This window comes from Blennius ocellaris (genome assembly GCF_963422515.1).
Source record: "Blennius ocellaris genome assembly, chromosome: 4".
In the NCBI taxonomy this organism is placed as follows: domain Eukaryota; kingdom Metazoa; phylum Chordata; class Actinopteri; order Blenniiformes; family Blenniidae; genus Blennius; species Blennius ocellaris.
The window spans coordinates 10,144,761-10,166,001 of record NC_137653.1 but is presented as its reverse complement, the minus strand read 5'-3'; the positions used below and the strand labels follow the sequence as shown (position 1 = coordinate 10,166,001).

General features: G+C 39.8%; 1 protein-coding gene across 1 annotated transcript in view; it reads left to right on the top strand.

Annotated features, from left to right (window-relative positions):
• Positions 1–8,878: 8,878 nt before the first annotated feature.
• nxph4 (neurexophilin 4) overlaps positions 8,879–21,241 on the top strand; it is a gene marked incomplete at its 3' end in the record, with an annotated part of 51,389 nt that continues 39,026 nt past the window's right edge. Inside the window, exon 1 of the mRNA XM_080494464.1 lies at positions 8,879–8,983. Coding sequence (XP_080350590.1) covers positions 8,930–8,983 — 54 coding nt within the window. The 5' untranslated portion in view covers positions 8,879–8,929. The remainder of the gene's footprint in view (positions 8,984–21,241) is intronic.

Below are 21,241 nucleotides of genomic sequence, written 5' to 3'. Positions count from 1 at the left end.
TTTTATTCTTGAAAAAGCATGAATGTTGAGCAGTTCAGTTCAGTGCAATTCAAAGATGTCAACTTCTCAAATTTTGAAAATGAAAAATTAGATTGATCATCATCAACATGCAATTAGTCCCACCTCTGTGGATTCTGCAGATTAAATTCCTCAGTATTTTAGAAAGAAAGTCTGTCCGAATTCCTCCTCTCTGCCCCGGTATTGGAAAGCACCAGGATGAGTCACAGCATTACGAACCTTTCAAACTGGTATATGGACAATGATCATGTCTGTCATAATGCACATTTCTTAAAGTCATTTCCAGAGCTAACTATTCGATCGTTGCTTTCTGTGAATGCAAGGGGAAAATTGTAATTCAGCAATATCTTGTCTGCTAGAAATTATCTTTAGTTACAGCTAATTTCCAAAAACAAATGTGTTTATAGGGAAGTGTACTGATAACACATTTTCAATGTTTCATTTTTTATTTTTTTTTTAAAGGTAAGGATTACATTTATTTCCCTGGAACAGTTCAGCCTTATTAAATGATTATGGTTATTCATGCTGTGACAGAACTATGTGTGGGACTGAACAGGTTCTGGTTTTATACAGAACAAGCCAGTGCTTGAACCATGTTAGTAGTATTTATCTTTACACTTGTGTTGCACTGAATGTTTTGTTTGTTTCTGTATGGGTTTGCCATGCACACCTATATTTGTTCACCTGTTTTTACACCTATGAGCCACCAATTAACCTTACATGCATATTTTGAGTTGTGAGAAAAAAATAGAAGTACCTGGAAAAAACACACACACATACATGCAAACTCCATGCAGAAAGGCCCTCAATGACATTTGAATAGAAGATTTAAAAAATAAAAATAAGAAAAAAAATGTTTTGCATCTCATGCTTTGTCACACATGAGCAATTGCAAATTCTTCTTCTGACAATTTTGCTTTTCTCTTTGAAGTGTCACAGGATGAGAATACGGCTATTTGATATGATAAAAGGTAAAAGATATTTAGAATATTTAGGATTGCTTAATTTATTAATGACAGCTGTTCTGTTGATAATATAAATGATATGTTAAATTTCATGTCATATATTTCAATTTCACTTTCAAACCAAAGTCTTATGCTCGACTTTTTGTGTGAACCCTAGTTTCTGTATGAATGCTCTACACTCTGGACACTCACATTGGTGAATATGATTTTTGCATGGCTTAAATACACAAGACTCATCTCACTGTAATTGCTTGTACATGTGACAAATAAGATAATTTATTCTTCTTCTTAAATATGCTTCCTTGCAACTCCAATGTTACAAGTCTTCTCTTTATTTAGCCATTCTATACCTGCTTCAGCCAATATATGGTGGCAGGAAGCTGCATACACTTCACACATTTGACACACAGCTCAGTACACCTTTCACAGGGAGCTGGTCCAGCTGGTCAGAAAATTCACAGAAAAGGTTGAGAGTCTTCACAGTAGTGGACAAACCTGCTAACTAATGTAGCTCCCCACCCCCCCTCCCCAGGCTCTTTTTACAGAGTAATTACTATAGTATGGTCGAAGTAATTAATGTATAGCCCAATCAGTCATGTTGAGTGTATTCCTTTAGGCAAGCAGTGACTCTTATCAGTGGTAAAAATCTAGGACCATACTGCAAATCATGAGTGTACCTCATGTGACAAGTTTCTCTGAACAGTAAAGACAACTCCAGCTGTTCGCTTTCATTGACGCCTTCCCCCTATATCCTCCTCATCCTCCCGATCCATCTTTCCCACTATCTAATGTGCCTGGCTTTCATGATCGTCCACTTTATACTTTTCGGGGGGGGGTCCCGTTCATCCTGCTTCCACTACCTGCTTCTTCCCTCTCAATCATGCTCTCACCATTGTCCTCCTCACTTATCCTTCTTCTCCACCTTCTCTTCTCCTTCCACTTTACTTTCAGGTCGAAACCTCATGCAACATTAAAATGTTTTATTCTCCACAAACTGTGGCTTGTTGAATAGTAACAGTACATACTTGTTAATTTATTCTAAGCGTAGAGCTGAAAAAAACATAAGCAACCTTTAAGTGTACACTTCTGGAAATGAAGAAACTTTTTGTTGACATTTTCCGGGGCCAAATAGGAATAATGATGTGAGGATGATATTTGTGAAAGTAGATGCACTCGACTTTTGCTCGGAGCGTGTTCATTCATTTACTATAACCACGCAGCCACTGAGTGACTCGGAATAGGAGTGTTGCTGCTAAGTGGAACAGAGAAGGGGAGCAGCTGGGCGAAATTCACCTGCCACTTCTGATGTGGATCAGAAATTGCACTCACACCAGCAGCCCCTCTCCAGCAGTAGGGGGAAAAAATTAGGGGAAACAGGAGGACAGGGTGTGCTGTGGCCATACAAATCACAGACAGTAGATTGAATGGAGGGCAGTGATGGAAATGGGAAATGGTCGCATTCTTTGAGACCTGCTGTGTTTGATAGACAGGGTTTCATGGTCGACTGAAGATGAAGCAATGGGTGCAACACACTGATTTGCTGCAGCTGTAAGACAAGCCAGACAAGTAGTTTCTCTGAGCCACACTGAACTATTTCAGTGCGTATAATCAGGTAAACAAAGTATTTTGTTTTCCTCTTTTACTAATCTCTAACGTTTTGTGAAAGTGTATGATTCATGTCGAGAACAGATCATTTGTGGGTCCATGCAAGAGGTATACAAAAACATAGAACAATAACAAAAGGCAGAGATCGCGAGAGAGCTGACTGAAAGATAGGGCCATATTATGAGAACATTCTTTTATAGCATCAAAGCCCCGAATGAGATGCACTGGGAAACAATCCTTACTTTCCAGCCAATTGTAGAGGACAATTCAAATTAAGTGATTTTGTACATACTACATTGTGCAACATGAGTCTTGTGTTTGGATTGCAACAGCTCCCATCAAGGGGAGTACAAGATCACTGGCAAATAGAAGGAATGAGCTGACAACACTGGGTCAGAATCAGAAAGAGTACTGGGAGAGTAGATTATTGGACTTATATTGTGCTGATATTCCTGACATCAGCGTGGACATTGTCTGGTTTACAACTACCTGCAAAACCACCCCCTCTACAGTGGCCCAGGTACAGACTCAACACCTGAGTGCCTTCATCATTATCTCTGGTGACTTCAACCACATCACAATGGCCTCCACACTCACCATCTTCACCCAGTATGTGAGCTGCCCCTCCAGAGAGGAAGGAATCCTGGACCTGCTGTATGCCAACATTAAGGAGGCATACAGCCTCCTGTCAGCTTCCCAGCATGCATTTTGTTTACATGCTTTGGTCCCTGTCCATCTAAGGACTACGTGATGCTGATATCCCACATCATGAAAACCCTGGAGAGACTCGTCCTGGAGCAGCTCTGGCTCCTCGTCAAGCCATTGGCATCACCAAGAACCACAACAGCATGACACAATGTGACGCTCTGAGACGCCAGAAACGAGGAAATCAGACATAGGAAAGCACATAATCTTAATAATCCAAAACAGAACGGGATAAAACACAAGGGAGGCGAGAGTCTCCAAGAGAGTTACAAAGGTAGCATCCATATAAAATGGCTATCCATTTGGTAGGAAATGATTGCGTTCAATAACAGTAGTCAGGGTGGTATTCAGAGTGATGATCTTTAACGATTGGCTTCATTCCGAACTGTCACATATTGACCATTTTCTGCCTACAACTAAAACAATGTGCTTGATTTGAATAACAATTACTTTTTTAAAGTATTCATGTTCATGTTACTCTACTTATTGAAAATGGAAGTGACTATTTGCTCTTTAAATACTTTGTAAGCTCCTTTTCATTGAGCCACTCAATTATAATGTATGCAAAGCCGAATGTTGCTGTATTGCTGTGACTCATTAACTGAATTGTGCACAAGTTGGGTCAGTCTGATGAATAATTCACTCAACACATTCACATAAAGTTTGTTGGAGGTCCAGTGATGATGCACTATTATTTGAATGGTGTTTTTTTTTTTTTATTATTACTTTATTTTACATTTTTTGATTTCAGGTGCAGGCAAACTTTTCATGTTTGCAGCTGCTGCTGAAACAAAACACACAGACACTCGCGGGAGGTCTAATAAATGGAGGTCATGTTATTAGTCCCACAAATGTTGAAAAATAAGGTATGACTAAAAGTTTTACGTTTGCACACTGATGGATCAAGGTCAGTGAAGCTTTAGTTACTGTAACTGCTTCACTCATTTTCTAATAGTAATCAGCATTACTTACAAAAGTAGTTTACAATTCAGTCATGTATAGCTTTATAATGCCTTCTTCCCAACAAAGCACTTCTCCACATAATGCTGATTTTATAGCTTCCTCTAGTGGCCATAGTTATCATGACCAAAGCAATAAAGGGGAGCTGTGTGGGTGGGGGCAGGTTGAAATCCATCAACTACATATGCCCTCAGCTCTCATCAAGACAGAAACCTGCTTTTCAAACCGTCTTGGTACCAAAGAAAGTCCCGACATGGCTTGATAGAAGTTCACAATGTGGTAGAAAGACCTACAAGCGGACCAAACGGTGGACGTGATTAGCTTCACAAACATCGTATCCGTGGAGACCTTTGTTGCTGTTGGTGTGTGCAACGAAGGAATTCCTGCCTCGGTTTTGAATTCTTTATACATTTTTTAGACTGGCGGTGAGTTCTCAGCTGGTGAAACATCCCACCTCAATAATCCCACGAGCCCTGCATAGCATTAGGTCCAGCACACAGCCTTTTCATTGGAAGTTATGAATGGTATGTCAGCTTCCCAGCATGCATTTTGTTTACATGCTTTGGTCCACTGGTAGAAATGTCAATGTGGGCGCAAAGTGAGCGAGACTGAACGTTGCTTTGTCCTGAACATTGAAGAGTTACTTTCACCCAGATTTGAAGGCTCGCATGAAAAAGTTAATAAGATGCATTTAATTTACGTATTTTCTGGTGCCGTCTGATTTTCTATTAGATTGTCTCAGGTACATTTTAAGCTTAAAGCCAAGTCAGATTTTCTCATAGTGTGAGGATAATCGCCCAGATGTACACCATCATCGCTCGCCTCCCAACATCAGGAGTTTTACCAAAACTCTGTAATGAAATTGTGTAATGTTGATAGAAAAATCAAGTTTTACTCTATTTATGTTTCTTTATAAGCAGAAACTCTTTGGAAATTAAAAAAAAAAAATCATATTGGGAAAACGAATATCGCTGAACCCCAGATTTATCCTCCGAGACCCGAGGCTCTCTAGCGCCCCCTATGTGAGTTCTTTCCCACTCTTGAAGAACCACTGAAGTCCAAAGGAACTAAATAACATGCATATTTTAAGTAAAACCGGTTCATCCTAAATGAAAACAATGAGCCAAACTTTACGAATATTTTTTTACATTGATGCTGATTGTAGAAGAGTTTTTGATCAATAAAATGTTCAGTCGTCAAAAGCTTTTGTTGCTGGTAAAACAAAATTCCATATACCTTATGTAATAAAAACAGATAGTTGTAGTTATGACTAACATTTCATTAAAGGTATTTTCTTTTCCAGTGAATAACCACAACATGCAAATGACAGGTTCTACTTTAAACATAGATTTCTGTGAGAAACTCATAACACATGTTACAAATAAATATTTTTTTAATCTCATTCACAATGAATCGTTTTGTGTTTTTCAACTTCTTTGAGCAGAGACTTCTACTTGCAGATGAGAAATTTGATATTTCATTGTGGCATATTTTAATTTTCACCTGTCACTTCCCACTGAGATGATTGCCCATAGCTGACCCTTGAATTTACTTCCCCCCCCCCCCCCCCCCCCCCCCCCCCCATGTTATTCAAAAGGTTGTGGTGAATATCTGCAATTTTGAAATTTGGTTTTGACAGGTATCTTTTTTTTCTTCAAAATGACGGTTTGAAACACATGACTTGATCATCATGAATTTTAGACTTATCCCAAATTGATCATCCTTTCACGTCCTTCTTTCTGCCTCTGTTCACACACACACACACACACACACACACACACACACACACACACACACACACACACACACACACACACACACACACACACACACACACACACACACACACACACACACACACACACACACACACACACACACACACACACACACACACACACACACACACACACACACACACACTCTGTTTGCCTCTCCTCCATGTTTGTCCAAGTGTGCACTGACTCTTTCCCTCACAGGGAGGCAGTGCTGTGTCATTCACACAACCATGAGATCCACTGACAGGCTGCACAGACTGATAACTAATTGCTATTGTTCAACACACACAGTTGCATGCAAAAAAATAAAACTCTTCTTCTTCGCTCGTCACAGATTGACCGTCCAACTTCACCTTCTCTGAGCTCATCAGCATGGCGTACACACCGTCCAGCACTCCCCGAGACTGGCCTTGGACTGAGACGTGTGAGGACAGGCCACAGATGTGCTGTGGCAACACATCATCTGCACGGTAATAATTCACAGCGAAAGACAAAGAGCTACCAGGGAGGTAAAACCTATAGCATGACCAAACTTTACAGAGAGGCACAAATTTGTCACAACTTTACATGAAAGACTTTTTCCCAGCATGCCTTTTTCCTCACATTTTGTTCTTCTTCAAGAAATCATGGTTAGAACTACATCGATGAGTGTTTTTATTTGATCTAAACATAATTTGGGACTAAATGTATTCCTCTGGCTTCTGTACTACTTTTTTTCTATCGAGAGTCTCAGTTAATGACGGCAGGATACATGTTGAACTGGTCACAGTTCTATCACAGTCACACCTATGGACAATTTAGAGTCACCAAATAACTTTGAATGCATAATTTTGAAGTGTGAACTGAGACAAATCAGCAGATCAGAATGGCAAGAATACTCACCTCCCCATCTGGACAACCTTGCTGTCCTTACATGCAGTGTCGGTAAATAAAGTGATGATCCATTAGTCCATATGTAATCTTCCACTAACAGCATATTGTATCGGGCTGAATTTAGCTGTCGCTACCTGGAGGTGATAAACATGGTCAATGTGGATCAAACCTAACTGATGTATTGATATCTGAGCTTTGTAATGACTAGTAATGGAGACATTTTGAGCTCCAGTAAAAACAACCAAAAAAAAAGGCTGGGTGTTTTAAAAATGTTTGTGCAGTTTTAAGAATGCTGAATACTTGCTTCATTTCTGGAGAGCCTCAAACTTTGGAGAGACATAAAACCCTGCAAGGCTTGATGCATAAGACAGGGAAACATGCACAGGGAACTGGTGACAAAGTAGGCGGGTGAAGAATCACTCAGTGGAGAAAATAAACAGACATTTGACGAGTCAGTCATTCAGACTGACAACCATTGCTAAGGAACATACTACATCAAACACTGGGTGACGACGCAGACATGATGCTTATACAGAAGAGCCAGTCACTCAGTCAGACAACATTACATAATGCTACACAGACAAACACACTAGCAGTCCAGCAGATGGACGCACTAATCTCCGCACAAACTTGCAAGATGGGCGAGCAAACATTGCATTCCAGATCGCTGCAATTTAAAGGGGCCACAATCAGGCAAGCAGCAGCTGGGACTGGCCATCAGGGAGAGATGTGGGGCCACACTGCCCCAATATATCCATGCAACATTAATATTTCAAAATTGTTTTTCTGGGAATTTATAGTCTGGCTCGTGTGAGCAGTTGGCCTCCATCACACACAGTCGTGCAGAGCAGTCCAAGTTCTAGTTTTCTGAGCAAAGTTACAGTTGTTTTCTCACAAGACTTTGTGCTTTACCCCCAACAAACACTGGGAGACACACAATGCTGCCATGCTTGTAAGAAAAAAGCAAACAAACAAAAAAAAAAACCACCACAAAAAACATCTTCCTTTTGCTTTTGCATGACACTTTTAACATACATCCACTCTAATTACATAGTTTAATAGTTATCTACCCAAGAATGCAAAATTAATGACAGATTAACATGTATTTTGAAGAAGTCATTAAAAGGTAGCTGGATAAAATCAAAAGCAGAACAAAAATTCAAGTAATCATGATTATTGTCACGGTTGAAAAATCTCGGCAAATGAAATGTCAAAAAAAACAACAGTAAAAACAATTCCTCATAGCCAACGGGGATGAAATCAAATTGCTTGTCTTGCTCAGATATATGTTAAAAGAAAAAGATATAGAAGCAGCCAAGCTAAAATTCCACAAACTCTCAGAAGTGGAAATGTAGTTCTTCTTTAAACGTATTCTTGTAACCAAACATACATGCAACGTTGTTGGTTTGTTCAAATATTTCAAAGAATGTGAGTAGCCGAGTTCATCCTCTGAACAGATCCTGGGTTCTCAGAATGATCCGCGTACAGCTGTGGTCAGTGCGCGCCTCCAATAAAAGCGAAGCAGCTGCGCGCCGTGACGCGCGCACGGACAGAGGTAGAAAGAGAGAGAGAGGGGATGAGCGAGAGGGTGTGGGATACGTCTCATCTCTCAAAACCATCCAGTCAGAATCCCCCCTCAAAAAAACCCCCAAAAAAACACAAGAATCAGTGCTCATCCTCAATGAGATCTGCTCTCTACCTCCACCTCACGAACTGACTCCGTCTCCGCGCAAACTTCCAGCAGCAGTCCAGCATGAGCGGAGCCAAACACCATGGATGTTGTGCCACATGAGGCGGACCAGAGGAACTGAAATCACCGCTCAAAGTTTGTTCTGCAAACCACTGTGACTCTCACTAAGCAAAGGCGCACAACTTTAAGCGTGCTTTTTACCCCCCTGCTTTTGCAACACTTTTCGCTCGTCGCCTGCCACTTGGGATTGCTTGGATTCCGCGGTGCGCCTTTATATGTTCAGCCGGGGAGACGTGTAGCTTTTTTTCGGGGTGGTCCTCTCAAAGGAAGGTGACATGCAGGTTCTCGGTTGGACCATAGTTTTCCTCTGCCAGTGGATCCTACATCAGGTGAGTTTATTGTCTTCCACAGAGGAAATAAATCCTTTTTTTTCTTTTTTCTTTTTTTTTTTTTTTTTACAAATAACGTCATTTTTAAAGAAAAATATCCAGACCCTTGAGACGATGCGTTTGTAGGGAAACACCCACCTGATCCTGTTAGAGATGTAGTTTTAGAAAATCGCCATACCGTATGAACGATGCATTTGTTTTTTTTAATCTTGGTTTCAGTTTCTTTCATTTAAATCAGCAGGTGTAGCTTTTTTTAATTGAGCCATATTTCAGTTATTTTTTTATCGCTCCAACTTGGATTAAAGTTGTTTAATCAGTACAACAGCTGCTCAGACTTTGAACAAACGCAGTAATTGTATTCTCTGCCTCACTTTTATTTTACGAGCGTAAAAACCCATGAACCACTTTTGCCCGAACGCGCTGCTTTCTGCTGCCTGTGCGTTTCCCCTTTGCTCCCGGTTAAGCAGCCCTCCGTATCTATTTATCTATGTGCGCTCCCAGCAACTTCCTCTAATTATTTCTTCAGAAGTTAAACACGCCCGTGGCTTCTTTTATTATCTCTTCATCGCCATGGCAAATAGTTTGCGCGCACAGTTTGGAGGATGTTGCAGCTGCGGCTCATGTGTGGATAAAAGCGCACGTGCTGGCCGAGCGCTCTCCTTGCGCTTTGCGCAAGATGACAGAATTTCTTTTTTTAACCCCCTGAATTTTTCACACTGACAATATGCATATGTTGTCCAAACCTGGGCACGTGATAGAATACAATGCAACACAACACAACACATCAGGAACACAGTGAAAAGCTGGATGTCCCAACAGATCAGATCAGTGTGTGTTTGGCCTCAGTAACAATGAAAGAGAATAAAAACATGACCTTCGCCATATTTCTCCTGTGTTCCCTTCTCTTCACCTCTTGACTCCTTGATTTCCATTCTTAACTTCAACGTATCTATTCTCTTTGTATTTTGGCCAATAGGCCTTGGAAAAGCACAAAAAGCTGTCAAAGCTTGTTGCAGATTTGTTCAGATAATTATATTTTTGCGGGCCTTTACTGCTGTAATGCAAAATAAGTTTCATTTGATGCAAGTGGCAAAGTGTCCCGTTTTGGCCTGGTAAACAGCTTTTTGAAGGGGTGGATGAGTGGGGAACCCTCACTGCCAACACATTTGCTTGGTGGCTCAAACAAAAGAAAATTTTGTCTGTGGTGTTGTATGTGTGTGATTTTTTTTTTCCCAACACACCATTACCTTCTGGCACATTCGGGTTAGGTTGCATTGTGACAGGTAATAACATCTATGCTCCAAATGCAAATGCTTTCTTCTCTGCAAAGTGGGACTGTTACATCTCGTCCGCACTAGAGTGCAACGGTTCAAGTACGAGGATTGACTTTGTATTAGATTATATCAGCCAGGCTTTTCAGTAATGTGCCGCTCAGAATTGTGATAGGAGTATAAAAGGTACAGAAGCCTGTTTGTTTTGTGGTGTAGATGACATAGTGACATAATATGACAAGTTGCATCCTTGGGAGGTCTATTAGCTTGACAGATTAAGAGGTAAAGGAGGCTGTCAACAAGTAAAAGGCACGTGAAGAATTGTTTAAACACTAAAGAGAAAAGTATACAGAGGGGAAATAATAAGAGAAAACTACATTAACCACTCAGTTAACTTGAATTTAACCCTCGATCTGAACTTAGAGGCCTGTGTAAGTGCATTACTGGGTGTTTGCAGGAAGCAATGGGAAGCAAAGAGAATGAGAAGAATCCTTTCAGGATATCTTAAAACCAATTTCATATTTTCAGGCAACATTTAAATGTAAAACCCTCTTTATCTCTTTTAAATGAATTTTGATAAGAAAACCTTTTTTTGGGGGGGGGGTTTCTCATGCGCATAATACCTGATAAAAATTATAAAAGAGTTGCGTTTGCTGCATATGATGTCCTCTGCTGCAATATTCAAATTTTCCACCCTGTGCTTTGAAAGGATATCTCCAGTAACAACACTACAAAAGGAGAAAAGATGTGTGAAAAGCTCCTTTGCTGTTTTATGCTCCCAGTAGAAACAATAGCATTAGCCAGCATCTCAACCTGACAAAATCCTCTTATCTCCCCCATAAAACAACTAGCTGTATACCCCAGGGATATTACATCTACTGAGTCACTTTAATTTCATTATATATAGTCCTACTTCCTTTGCAATTATGTCTCATGTATTCTGCACCGCTTTGCATTTCAGCAGTGTCTGTATATGTCTGTGTGAAGTGTGTCTGTGAGATACAGCTGAGTGTGTGTGCAGGCTTCATGTTCGTGCCCAGCATCAGATGTTTTTTGTTTTTTTTCATTTATTTCCACCACGGATTAAACCAGGTGGTTGGTGGTTTCCCTCCCACTTGTCGTCTTTTTTTTTCGTCTGTCTGTCCGTCCGCGGATCGTCTCAACTGTCAGACAGCCCAGTTTCAACAAGCAGGCGGCTCCAATGGCCTGTAATCTGTGCAAATGATATTCTCCATTCACAAACCGATTAGATATGTAATCTGTTGAATCATGATGACAGAAGCAATCACATTATTGCTATATCTGTTGCCTCTGAAATTGTTTCCAGAGATCAAAGTATCCTTTAACCTAAAAAAAATAATTAATGGCACAGATTCACACAGTATTTTGATGAATCCTAACATGGCTTCACTGAAGGTTAAACAACGATCCATTTTATTTCATTTGGTTTCACCCTTTTAAAAGCCTTTTACCCCCTTTTCTTCTGACTAAACCATCACTTGTGAAATGAGTCATCTCTTGCCTGGTACAGGGAATGGTTCCACCTCAGGTTTTGTATTAGCCCGAAGGAGACTGAATTTAAATTTATGTGTGTGTGATTTCATGTATTTATGACTAACAGTTAGTAATATATGCTTCAAGCTTTTTACACAAAATCCCTCATCTGTGTTTTACCTAATGGAGCTCATGTATGTGCATTTAAAGACATTTGCATTTGTAATGATTGAATTACAGCATTATTTTTAAACATTTAAATAAGTCAGGTGTGTTTAACAACTGCAAGATCCCACTGGTGTTCTGCAACCCCCTAATCATTAGGCTGTGATAAAGTTGTTGAAATTCAATCTAAAAGAAAAGGTGCGCGCCCTCTTGTGACTGACAGCTCGACTACACCCGAAGTGGAAAGAAAAGAAGCTTCGCCTTTGAAATTATTGATAAGGCAGTGGTATCATTTTTTGAAGACTTAAAAGTCAAGAAGGCAGGTGTTTGGAGAGCTGCTGTTGCCGCAGCTCTCACCGCTGAGCTGGATTGTTGCGGGTGTTGGCGTCTCTTTCTGGTTGAGCCACCTGTTCAGGTCGCACATGCAGATGTTTGAACGTGTTTCCGAGTCACACATCCGGTTTCAATGTATAAGTCGTACATCTCTTTTCGCACCCTTTTTTTTTTCTTTTAATCTCTGTGATCAGCGGTGGATGACATTTCAGACACTTGAGACAAAAATAAGTAAAAGCCCTGCCCCGATAGCATCGCTTGTGTGTATTATTAACAAAGTGTACTTTAAGTATTGAAAGCAAATCCACTCCCAAGGCTGAAAATTCAGTTAATTATGACTGTATTGTTATGACTGGTGGCTTTATGTCATTTTACTGTTAGAGTTGCCAGAGGTGGAGCTAATACATGCTTTCTAATACATTTCAGTTGTGTAGTGTCACCACTCACAAGCCTTAGGGAAATATCACACTGAAGAACATATTCCTAAGATTTTCATTATCTTAAGATCTATTTAAAACACAGAACATAAAATATGTTGAAAAGCATTATACTGTGCAATAATTAATTTTTCACAATTTTTATCTTAAAAGTGCCTATATTTTCTCTGGAAAAGGTTGACTACAACCAGTTTCATATATGCAATCTGCTACTCAAGCATGGTTTGTAAGAGTTTATTTTATTTTCAAATAAATCAGGTCAACGAGGTGAACTGACAAGAATTAAAATTTGCCTTGACAGAGTTGACCTTTCTTAATGTTTGTCCTAATTCAATGAGTTATATTATTTCTATCCATACTCAAGAATAAGTGCAGAAGATACCAATTAAGGTTGCATATTGTTGTTTTTTTTATTTGACTATATGTAGTTTACAATTCTGAGGTTATTAAAGTTGATAGCGAAAACAAAGACGAAGAAGCACTTTATGTTTAATTTCACCTGAAATATAGTACATCTAATGTGTACTTAAATATCAGATTTTGATTTTATCCTGATATTGCAGCTGCTCTTAAACTTCCACAGTATTATTATTTCTTTTTACCTTGCAGTTGCATATTTCTGTGTGTTTTCAGGGTTGGCCTTGCACTGTCCTCGCAGACACCGAAAGCCCCATTCAAGCTGCGTAACACAATATTTTCCATTGCTTATTTAATTTCAAGGGTTTTATGGCTTTTGTCTGTCTGGTCGTGCATGCATGGGGTTGATAAGCTATCTGCATCTTATCGCCTCAGTCTGATCCTGTGGAGCCTCACCGTAAAATAACCAGAGGTGTTTGAAGGAAGGCAAAAGATGGTAAGGTAATCCAGACTGCGGTGGTCCTCAGTCGAGTTATTTTGAAAACGCTCTTCATGAGTTGCGTTCAGCGAGCATGTATAGAAGCTTTAGGGGTGGATGTTTCACATCCAGCAAAGATAAATGTGTCAGACACGCCACCTCGTCAGTGGATTTGTTGTCGTCAGTCTTGGGCTGAAGTGAAGCAGTTCACATGTCTGTGAGCAGAAGAAGGAAAAAAAGACAGCTGGAAAACAGACCCTGTGGCATTTTTACTGTCACATGAGCAAGTGGCTTTGAAGCTTATTTTAAGGTCGGGTCCCTTAACGTACCAAAATCCAGGCCTAGATTAAAACTTTGTTCCAGTCTGGGCCCACTGGCCTGTGAAAAGCAGGTCTGTCTGTGCGGCCGTTTGGACGTCAACTCGCCATGAAAGCCCGGCCAGTTTTCACTCCAAAGCTGTTTTCATGGAGTTAATGGTGCAGTATCATTATGCTAATTTGTGGGAGAAACACATTCTCATCCATGTATTGTAACGTTTAAAATTCCACAATCTGATATATCCAATTTGGAATTTTATAATTTTTACAATTTTATCAAACATTAATGATGTAACTTCCATCTGCTTTAAAGTTGTGTGGTTTGGTAATGAAAAGTTGTCCTTCACATAACAGAGTAGTAGCAATTTAAACTGCTCAGATCAGGAATTGACTCTGAGTGTGATTACTGATGCTTGTAAGCAGTAATAAAGAAATAATGTGTCTGGGTGCTGTTTAGTCACCAGCAGACACTTTTTTTTTTCAAATCAAAATTTGTTAAGCTTCATGCAAAATAATTTGTCCTTGCATTGTTCGTCTGAACCTTTTAAAAGGTGAAATTTTTTACATTGTTACCTAACAACATGTGTTTCTTTGAATGAATTATGCGCTGAGTCAGCTGAAAACAGACATATTGAAATGCCTGAAGGAAGAGAATTAGAGGAATTGTGTTTTGATAAATAAATACCATAGACAACATACTTTCTCTTTCAATTTTGAATATAAAACTGGTGTGAAAAATGGGTAGATCCATCCATCTTCTATACCGATTCATCCATTTCAGGGTCACAGGAGCTGATCCCCATTTCTTGTGGGTGACGGCAGTTAAAATGTGTGCATCCACACAATAAATGTTGATTAGAGGAAAAACACTCGAGGTCAGACACTTTCTGTGTGTACAGACTAAAGATGAGGTCTGCCCAGATAGCTTCATTCACTTACATGTAAAGTGAATCGAAATATTTGCCTTTAACCTTTCCAGATTGTTTTTCAGGAGTGGTTTTCTTAATTATGTACATTTTACTGAAATGTCTGATGCACCTTTTTCCCAAAAACATTTTTAGAGGTTGGCAAATGATAAATCGCCACCACGGGGCGGCTCTGGCTCAGCTGGTGGAGGGGGTTTCTTCTAATGCCAATGTGTGTGGTTCGATCCCCCATCCACTCATGAGTATGTGTCAAAGTGTCCTTGGGCAAGACATTGAACCCCAAGTGCCCCCCAGTGGTGTGCAAGCACCTTCCAATTGCAGCCTTCACTGTTGATGTGGGATTACTCCAGGGAATGACGTGGATGTGGCAGATCAGGTAAATGCATTGAGGCTGATGGAGTGGTAACAGATAAAGTAAAGCTCATTTAACATTATGGAAATCATCCTAAATAAAATTAAGCCTTTTTGTTGTCGTAAAACAAAAGTTAATTTCTTCGGTGAAATTTAACCTCAACAGTTAAAACATCCCTGGTGAGGTATTTAATGGCAGCTTGTTGTTTCGGTCATCATTTTTGTTCTCCACTTTTAAGAGTTTATCTTGTGTTTTAGAAAATGTCTCGGTCCAGTATACACTGATTGTAGTTGTGTAAAAACCACAACTCTCAAAGTATGAGGTGGTGACTTGAGTCATTAAAACATCTGTGGAAAATACCGTTTAAAGTTGCTTATTGGAATACTGGCCATCAATGGCACAGAAGTACATTCAGCATTCTTTAGTCGTAATCATGCTGTACAAAAATCTCATTATCATGCAAATACACTTGAGTCACTTAATGTTATTCGGGAGCCATACTGTTCACATCAGGTGGGACTACTTGGCTAATAAATATACTTATAAAATCCTCCTTTCGTGCCTCCTGTCAGAGAAAATGCCTGAACAAGAGATGCATGAGATGCAAAAATGTAGATTCTATTTCATAGAATCTACATTTTTTTTAATGCTTTTTCAGTAATTTATTTAGGCAGATGTGTTTGAAAGTAGCTGTGATGGAAGCTTACTAACATTTATTGAACGAGAACTTTTAGAGAAGATTTTAAAAAGACATTGGAGGAACATTATGATTATGTTTGACCTCACCAAAAACAAGCTAAAAACCAGACAAAAATGATAAATTGCATTGAAACAGTAAACAAACCAAATGCAACTGATGCTATGAATATAATCAGTAGTTAACGAGTCAGTTTTTCTTCACAAGCTGCAGTAAACAGAAGGCTTTGAAGCCCTGAATTAAATGATATGATGATAGTTTAGATTTGTTTTTTTCTACAGTTGAGCAGTAGAGTAGCTTAAAGCTGCTTAAACTTGTTTGGTTTTGATCCTAGATTCACTGAGTAAACGTGTTTCAGATGATCTGAGGGCTCTGGGTGCTTCATAAGGTACCAATAAACCACAGGCATGAGAGTATTTAGTGCTTAATGGACAGGTTACAAGATTTTGAGGTCGGTCGCTCCACACATTTGAAGCCAGGGCAGTGAGTGAAGCACTGGTGGAATGTGTTCCACTCTGTCTGTGTGTGTGTGTGTGTGTGTGTGTGTGTGTGTGTGTGTGTGTGTGTGTGTGTGTGTGTGTGTGTGTGTGTGTGTGTGTGTGTGTGTGTGTGTGTGTGTGTGTGTGTGTGTGTGTGTGTGTGTGTGTGTGTGTGTGTGTGTGTGTGTGTGTGTGTGGGGTTATATTTAGGTTTATTCAGTGGTGTTAGTCGTTCGCGCTGTCTGATCGAGATTGTCCTGTTTACATGAACTCTGAATAAAGAAATCAAATTAATATGTGGGTTTGTACGTGTACAAGAATGTCATGGTACTTAGTCAGTGGACCCATCTCATCAGTTGTATTTTTATGTTTTTTAAACATGAACCCACACCCATTCTCCTGATTTAGAATCTGATCAAGAAGAGACGAGCACAGAGGGATTTTCTTTTTTCAGACCAGTTTTTTCTTTTTTTTTCCGCTTTTCCCTGAAAACATTGTGGGAAGCCTCATGTTACATAGCAGACACAAGCAGTAATGATAATTTGATCCCAACTAAAGAAAGATGCTCTATATGACATGGAGTCTGCTTTATGGGGATCGGCATAAATCACCTCTCACTGTCAGAATAAAATGTATTTTCTAATGGACCTTATAGGATTGGAATCTTGCGATAGAGATGTCTATGTGAAGCATTTTCATTGCGATTATTTCTATGCATGTAAACACAGCGAGTGAGTCAAAGCTGGTATGAGAATACTGTATATTTAATTTTTAATCCCGGTATTTCTGAATTTCCCTTGACCTCCAGTCACACCTCTTTTTTTTTCCCCTTTCCTCATTTTTCTGATTACGGGTTGCCATGGTGGATGACCTTCCTCCAACACTCCCTGTATTTTCCTTCTTCACACCAAACACTTCACCCATGAAGCTCCTCACTGGCCTATTTACTAGAGTTTAGCAGCTTCATCGTCAGCATCCTTTACACGACATCACCCATCATCTGTTCTATTTACCTGACCAAGCCGTATCATCTATTTTCCCACCAAACAGTTAAACACCCCCAATTCACCCTCCTGTGTTCACTAAATCATACACATAACAGCAGATGGTGCAACAGTCAATCTCCTGTACGAAAGTTTATCAATCTCCCGGTGTGTTTACTTCCTTTCATTTTTTTCCAAGTCGTAGCTGTATTTCTATAGTTATTTCCTTTTTAAAAAATGCTTTTTAAACATCCCAAGCTGCTTGAAGTGAGAAAAGAAAGGAGTTTGCATAAAATGAAGCACATTTTTTTGTCTTTAATTTTTACAAACTAGCCTCCAGCTGTCAGGAGAGTCTTACTTTGGTTTGGATTGACTGAGTGGTGATTGCCAGATGGTGGGCTTTCACATAACTGCAAGTAATGTTGGCAATTGGTTGAGGATCTTTTCAGTTGTTGTTGGAAAGGAAAATATAAAATTCTGAGAAGCAGATACAGACAACTTGAATAAACGCCCCCTTCCTGTCTCGTCTGGGCTTAAGTTAATAGAAAAATGGTAAACAGAATTTCTTTCATATGGTAACAGTTTATAGCATCATGGGAGCATTTAGATGCAACAAAAATGTGCTTCCATCAAATCCACAACCTCCACTGGTTGAATGAAAGCTTTATGGTTTTCTCTGTCATTTTGAAAAAAACTGAACAAGACTGTGAGGTGTAGCATCTCAGAGGAAAAGCTGTATTATCTCTTGTTTAACATTTGTAACATGTATATCTGATTGGAGGGGAAGGTGCCAAAGCAACAACTTGAGCGAGTTTACAATTTAATTCAGTTTATAGTTTGACATGTGCAGGAGTAGAACATCTATTCACATATGTGTACTATAAACATATTGCGGCTTCAAAATAGAACAACTTCAGACTGCTGCAAATCAAACAGCCATTATTAAAAGACTTGTGGAGCAAGTGCACAGATATTTTGTTAAACTGCAGACTTGATTGGAAAATAAATAAGTATATATATAAAACAACATGAATAAACAACATGATACGCAGAAGTCCAAATTTACAACAGTTGCAATTGTTAAAACTGACATTTATTCAGCAGAATAGGAAACTACTTTGACTTATGTTGCTATTTTTTTACTTAACTCTCCATGCATCACACGTCCTTTTTGAGAAAAACCATTTGCATAAAACAAAGCAGTTCTTGACAGGTGCTCTTGTCAAGGCTGTGCAAGTCCCCTCATTGTTGTATTACTACGAAACATGGACTTTATACTGGTGTCAATTTGAGGCCTGGAATCATTCCATATATTCTGTTTATAATGCATACTTGGCATAATGTGGATGTATTGTATTCTGCATACCCAAACCTTGTATACCACTGGTTGTACAAGCATCAGAGCCCTTATCAATTGGTTGTTCGTGTCATAAGAATTCCCGAGAACTGCTAACAAACAACTTTCTGAAGCAAATTTTGAGACCTTGAGTGATGACTGGTGGATCTCTTCCATCTGGCATCAGTGTTCAATGTGCTTCACCATTCAGACTTCAATGTCACGACATCCTAAAGATCAACAGAGTTATTGGTTGTGAAAAAGGTTGTTGTTGATCCTGAAGGGCTTCCAAGATACTTTATTCAGGCAGCTGATCTCAGTGGGCATTCAGAGAAAGTCAGTGTACACCTTGTACAGGTCATCAATTCCATCTCAGTGTTTTAACTCAGAAAAAACGTGTACTAATTTAAACAATCAATTCGTAAGAGGCTATAGAAAAAAAAATTGGAGAACATGTAAATTCCACACAAAAATGCCAAGCAACAGGACTAACCACTGCAATATTGTGAAAATCCGTCAACATGTTAGTACAAAGGTGATCAATTTTAGTATTTTGTTCTCAAGATCAGAATCACTTGATACAGATGTTTTATATTATAACCTTGTGTCTTAATTTGTCAGAAGTAAAGTATAAAAGAAGATCAAAGAAAACAGCTCAAAGATATATTTAATGCTGGTTACTCCATAACACATAAATAATTTTTACTTTGGCTATTTCACACCTTCAGGTCATCTTTGCAGCTGAATTACCAAGCACACCCTCGCCAGGTTTAGTGTAAGGTCAATACACAGCACCCAAACCGAGGCCTAGAAAAGGCACACAGGGAGTTTCTTCTCAATTGTTCATGTATAAATGGTTCATTAAAAACGCCTCACTTGTGACATCAAATCAAATCAACCAAACACAGAAAAAAAACACTGAAGTCAGTACTGAGTATAAAAAGGCCAAGATACACATTTGAATTGATCAACAAATAATGCAGAGGGTTATTGGAGCTATGGTGACGGGCTTGGGCGATTAGAAACTAAAAAATCTCAAATTTAAAAAAAAAAAAAAGAGATAAATTACTACTACACACTACTCTCTGGTGTGGATCTCATGAACTTGGGTCTGACACAGTTAAAAGTTGCCTCTATCCACTGAATTGGGGGTAAAATCCCTTAAAACGTCTTCAATAACAATCATCTATATAACGTATGTCATCTAAGTACAATATACATCACCAGCGCTTTCAGGAAGTAAACGTTGCAAACCGAGAATAGAGGCATTGTTCTATCTGCAGGGACGGAGGTTGAGAAAATGAACTTGGCTTGATCTCGGTATAATGTCATTTAAACCAGCATTTCTGTTGGTTGTTTGCGGCTGAAGCTTGTAGCGGCAGCCTGTAGGACAAATAACGGAAATTTCATTAGTGTCAGAAAATACTCTCGCTGTCTGCGGTCGCACCACATACTTCACGCCACAATTGAATCTCAGTTGCTTCTGTTTCGTCTGACACGGCCAAGACGGTTTAAATTAAGTGGATTTAAACACAAAAAGTTGAGTTTGGTTTCAACAGCCCACTCCAAAGTGGGAGTTTTAACACCAACTCACAACATTTCTCTGTCCTGTGAATTCATGAGCTGCAGAGCACTGGGCTCCATATCAGACCACACGAACGCAAGTTTTGCTGCCAGGACAGTTTGGAAAAGAAGGTCTGTAGACATCTGCTGCCTCAACCCCGTGAGGGTCACACGGCCTGAAGCATGTCCGGACTATCAGCCGCTTGGTGAAGGAGGAAGTGGTTGAAGATGGTGATGACTTGTTGGTTGGGCTTTGATTAATCTGGAGCAAACTGTCATCCTCATTCTCTATCATTTCAGCCGTTATTGTTCTGCATCTTTTCCACTCCTCTCAGCCTTCAGCATTGACCTTTTTCTTCTTCTGTGTCATCTGTTTGCTCTCTCTGTCTTCCTGACTCTCCTCTCTGCCCAGCTGAAGGGGAGGAGGATGAGGGCATGGCGGGCAAAGCACACACGGAGGTCCAGGTTAAGATAACCACATCTGATGTGTCTTGAACCGAGCTCCACTCACACTGCAGGACACGCACGGCACAGCGTTTTAACGCACACTCATCTACCTCAATAGATGGGCTGCCATTATTACAATATGTCTCACTCACCAAATCTTACAGACTGACTGTCGAAAATTGCTCCCTAAGAGGAGTCAGAGGGGGCTGGGGGTGTCTGAGAAAGTGATAAGACCTGAAAAGGAATCACTGTGAAAATATTACTCGTAATCTGTTTGTCGTGCATGCAAAGAATAAACCTGCGATAAAATGGTCTATCTGTGAGCGTAAACATGCTTACGGTGGAGAGATCAAATTAAAGAATCCAGGGAATGTGGCTTCGTGATTGCTCTGTGTTATCATGACCAAGGTGGGCAAGACAAAGGGCCCGTTCATCACACTGCAATTACCAGGGAGGTATTACCGGCGTGATGGCGAGGAGAAGAAAATGAACACTGAGTTGAAGCTGATAAAGGGACACTACAGCCGGGTGTGTCGTGGCCCTGTCGCGTGTCTGCCAGGAGGGCAGACATCCATCAACACAGCGTCCTGAGCAGAGGAGAAGGGCAGGAGGAACTCCCAACG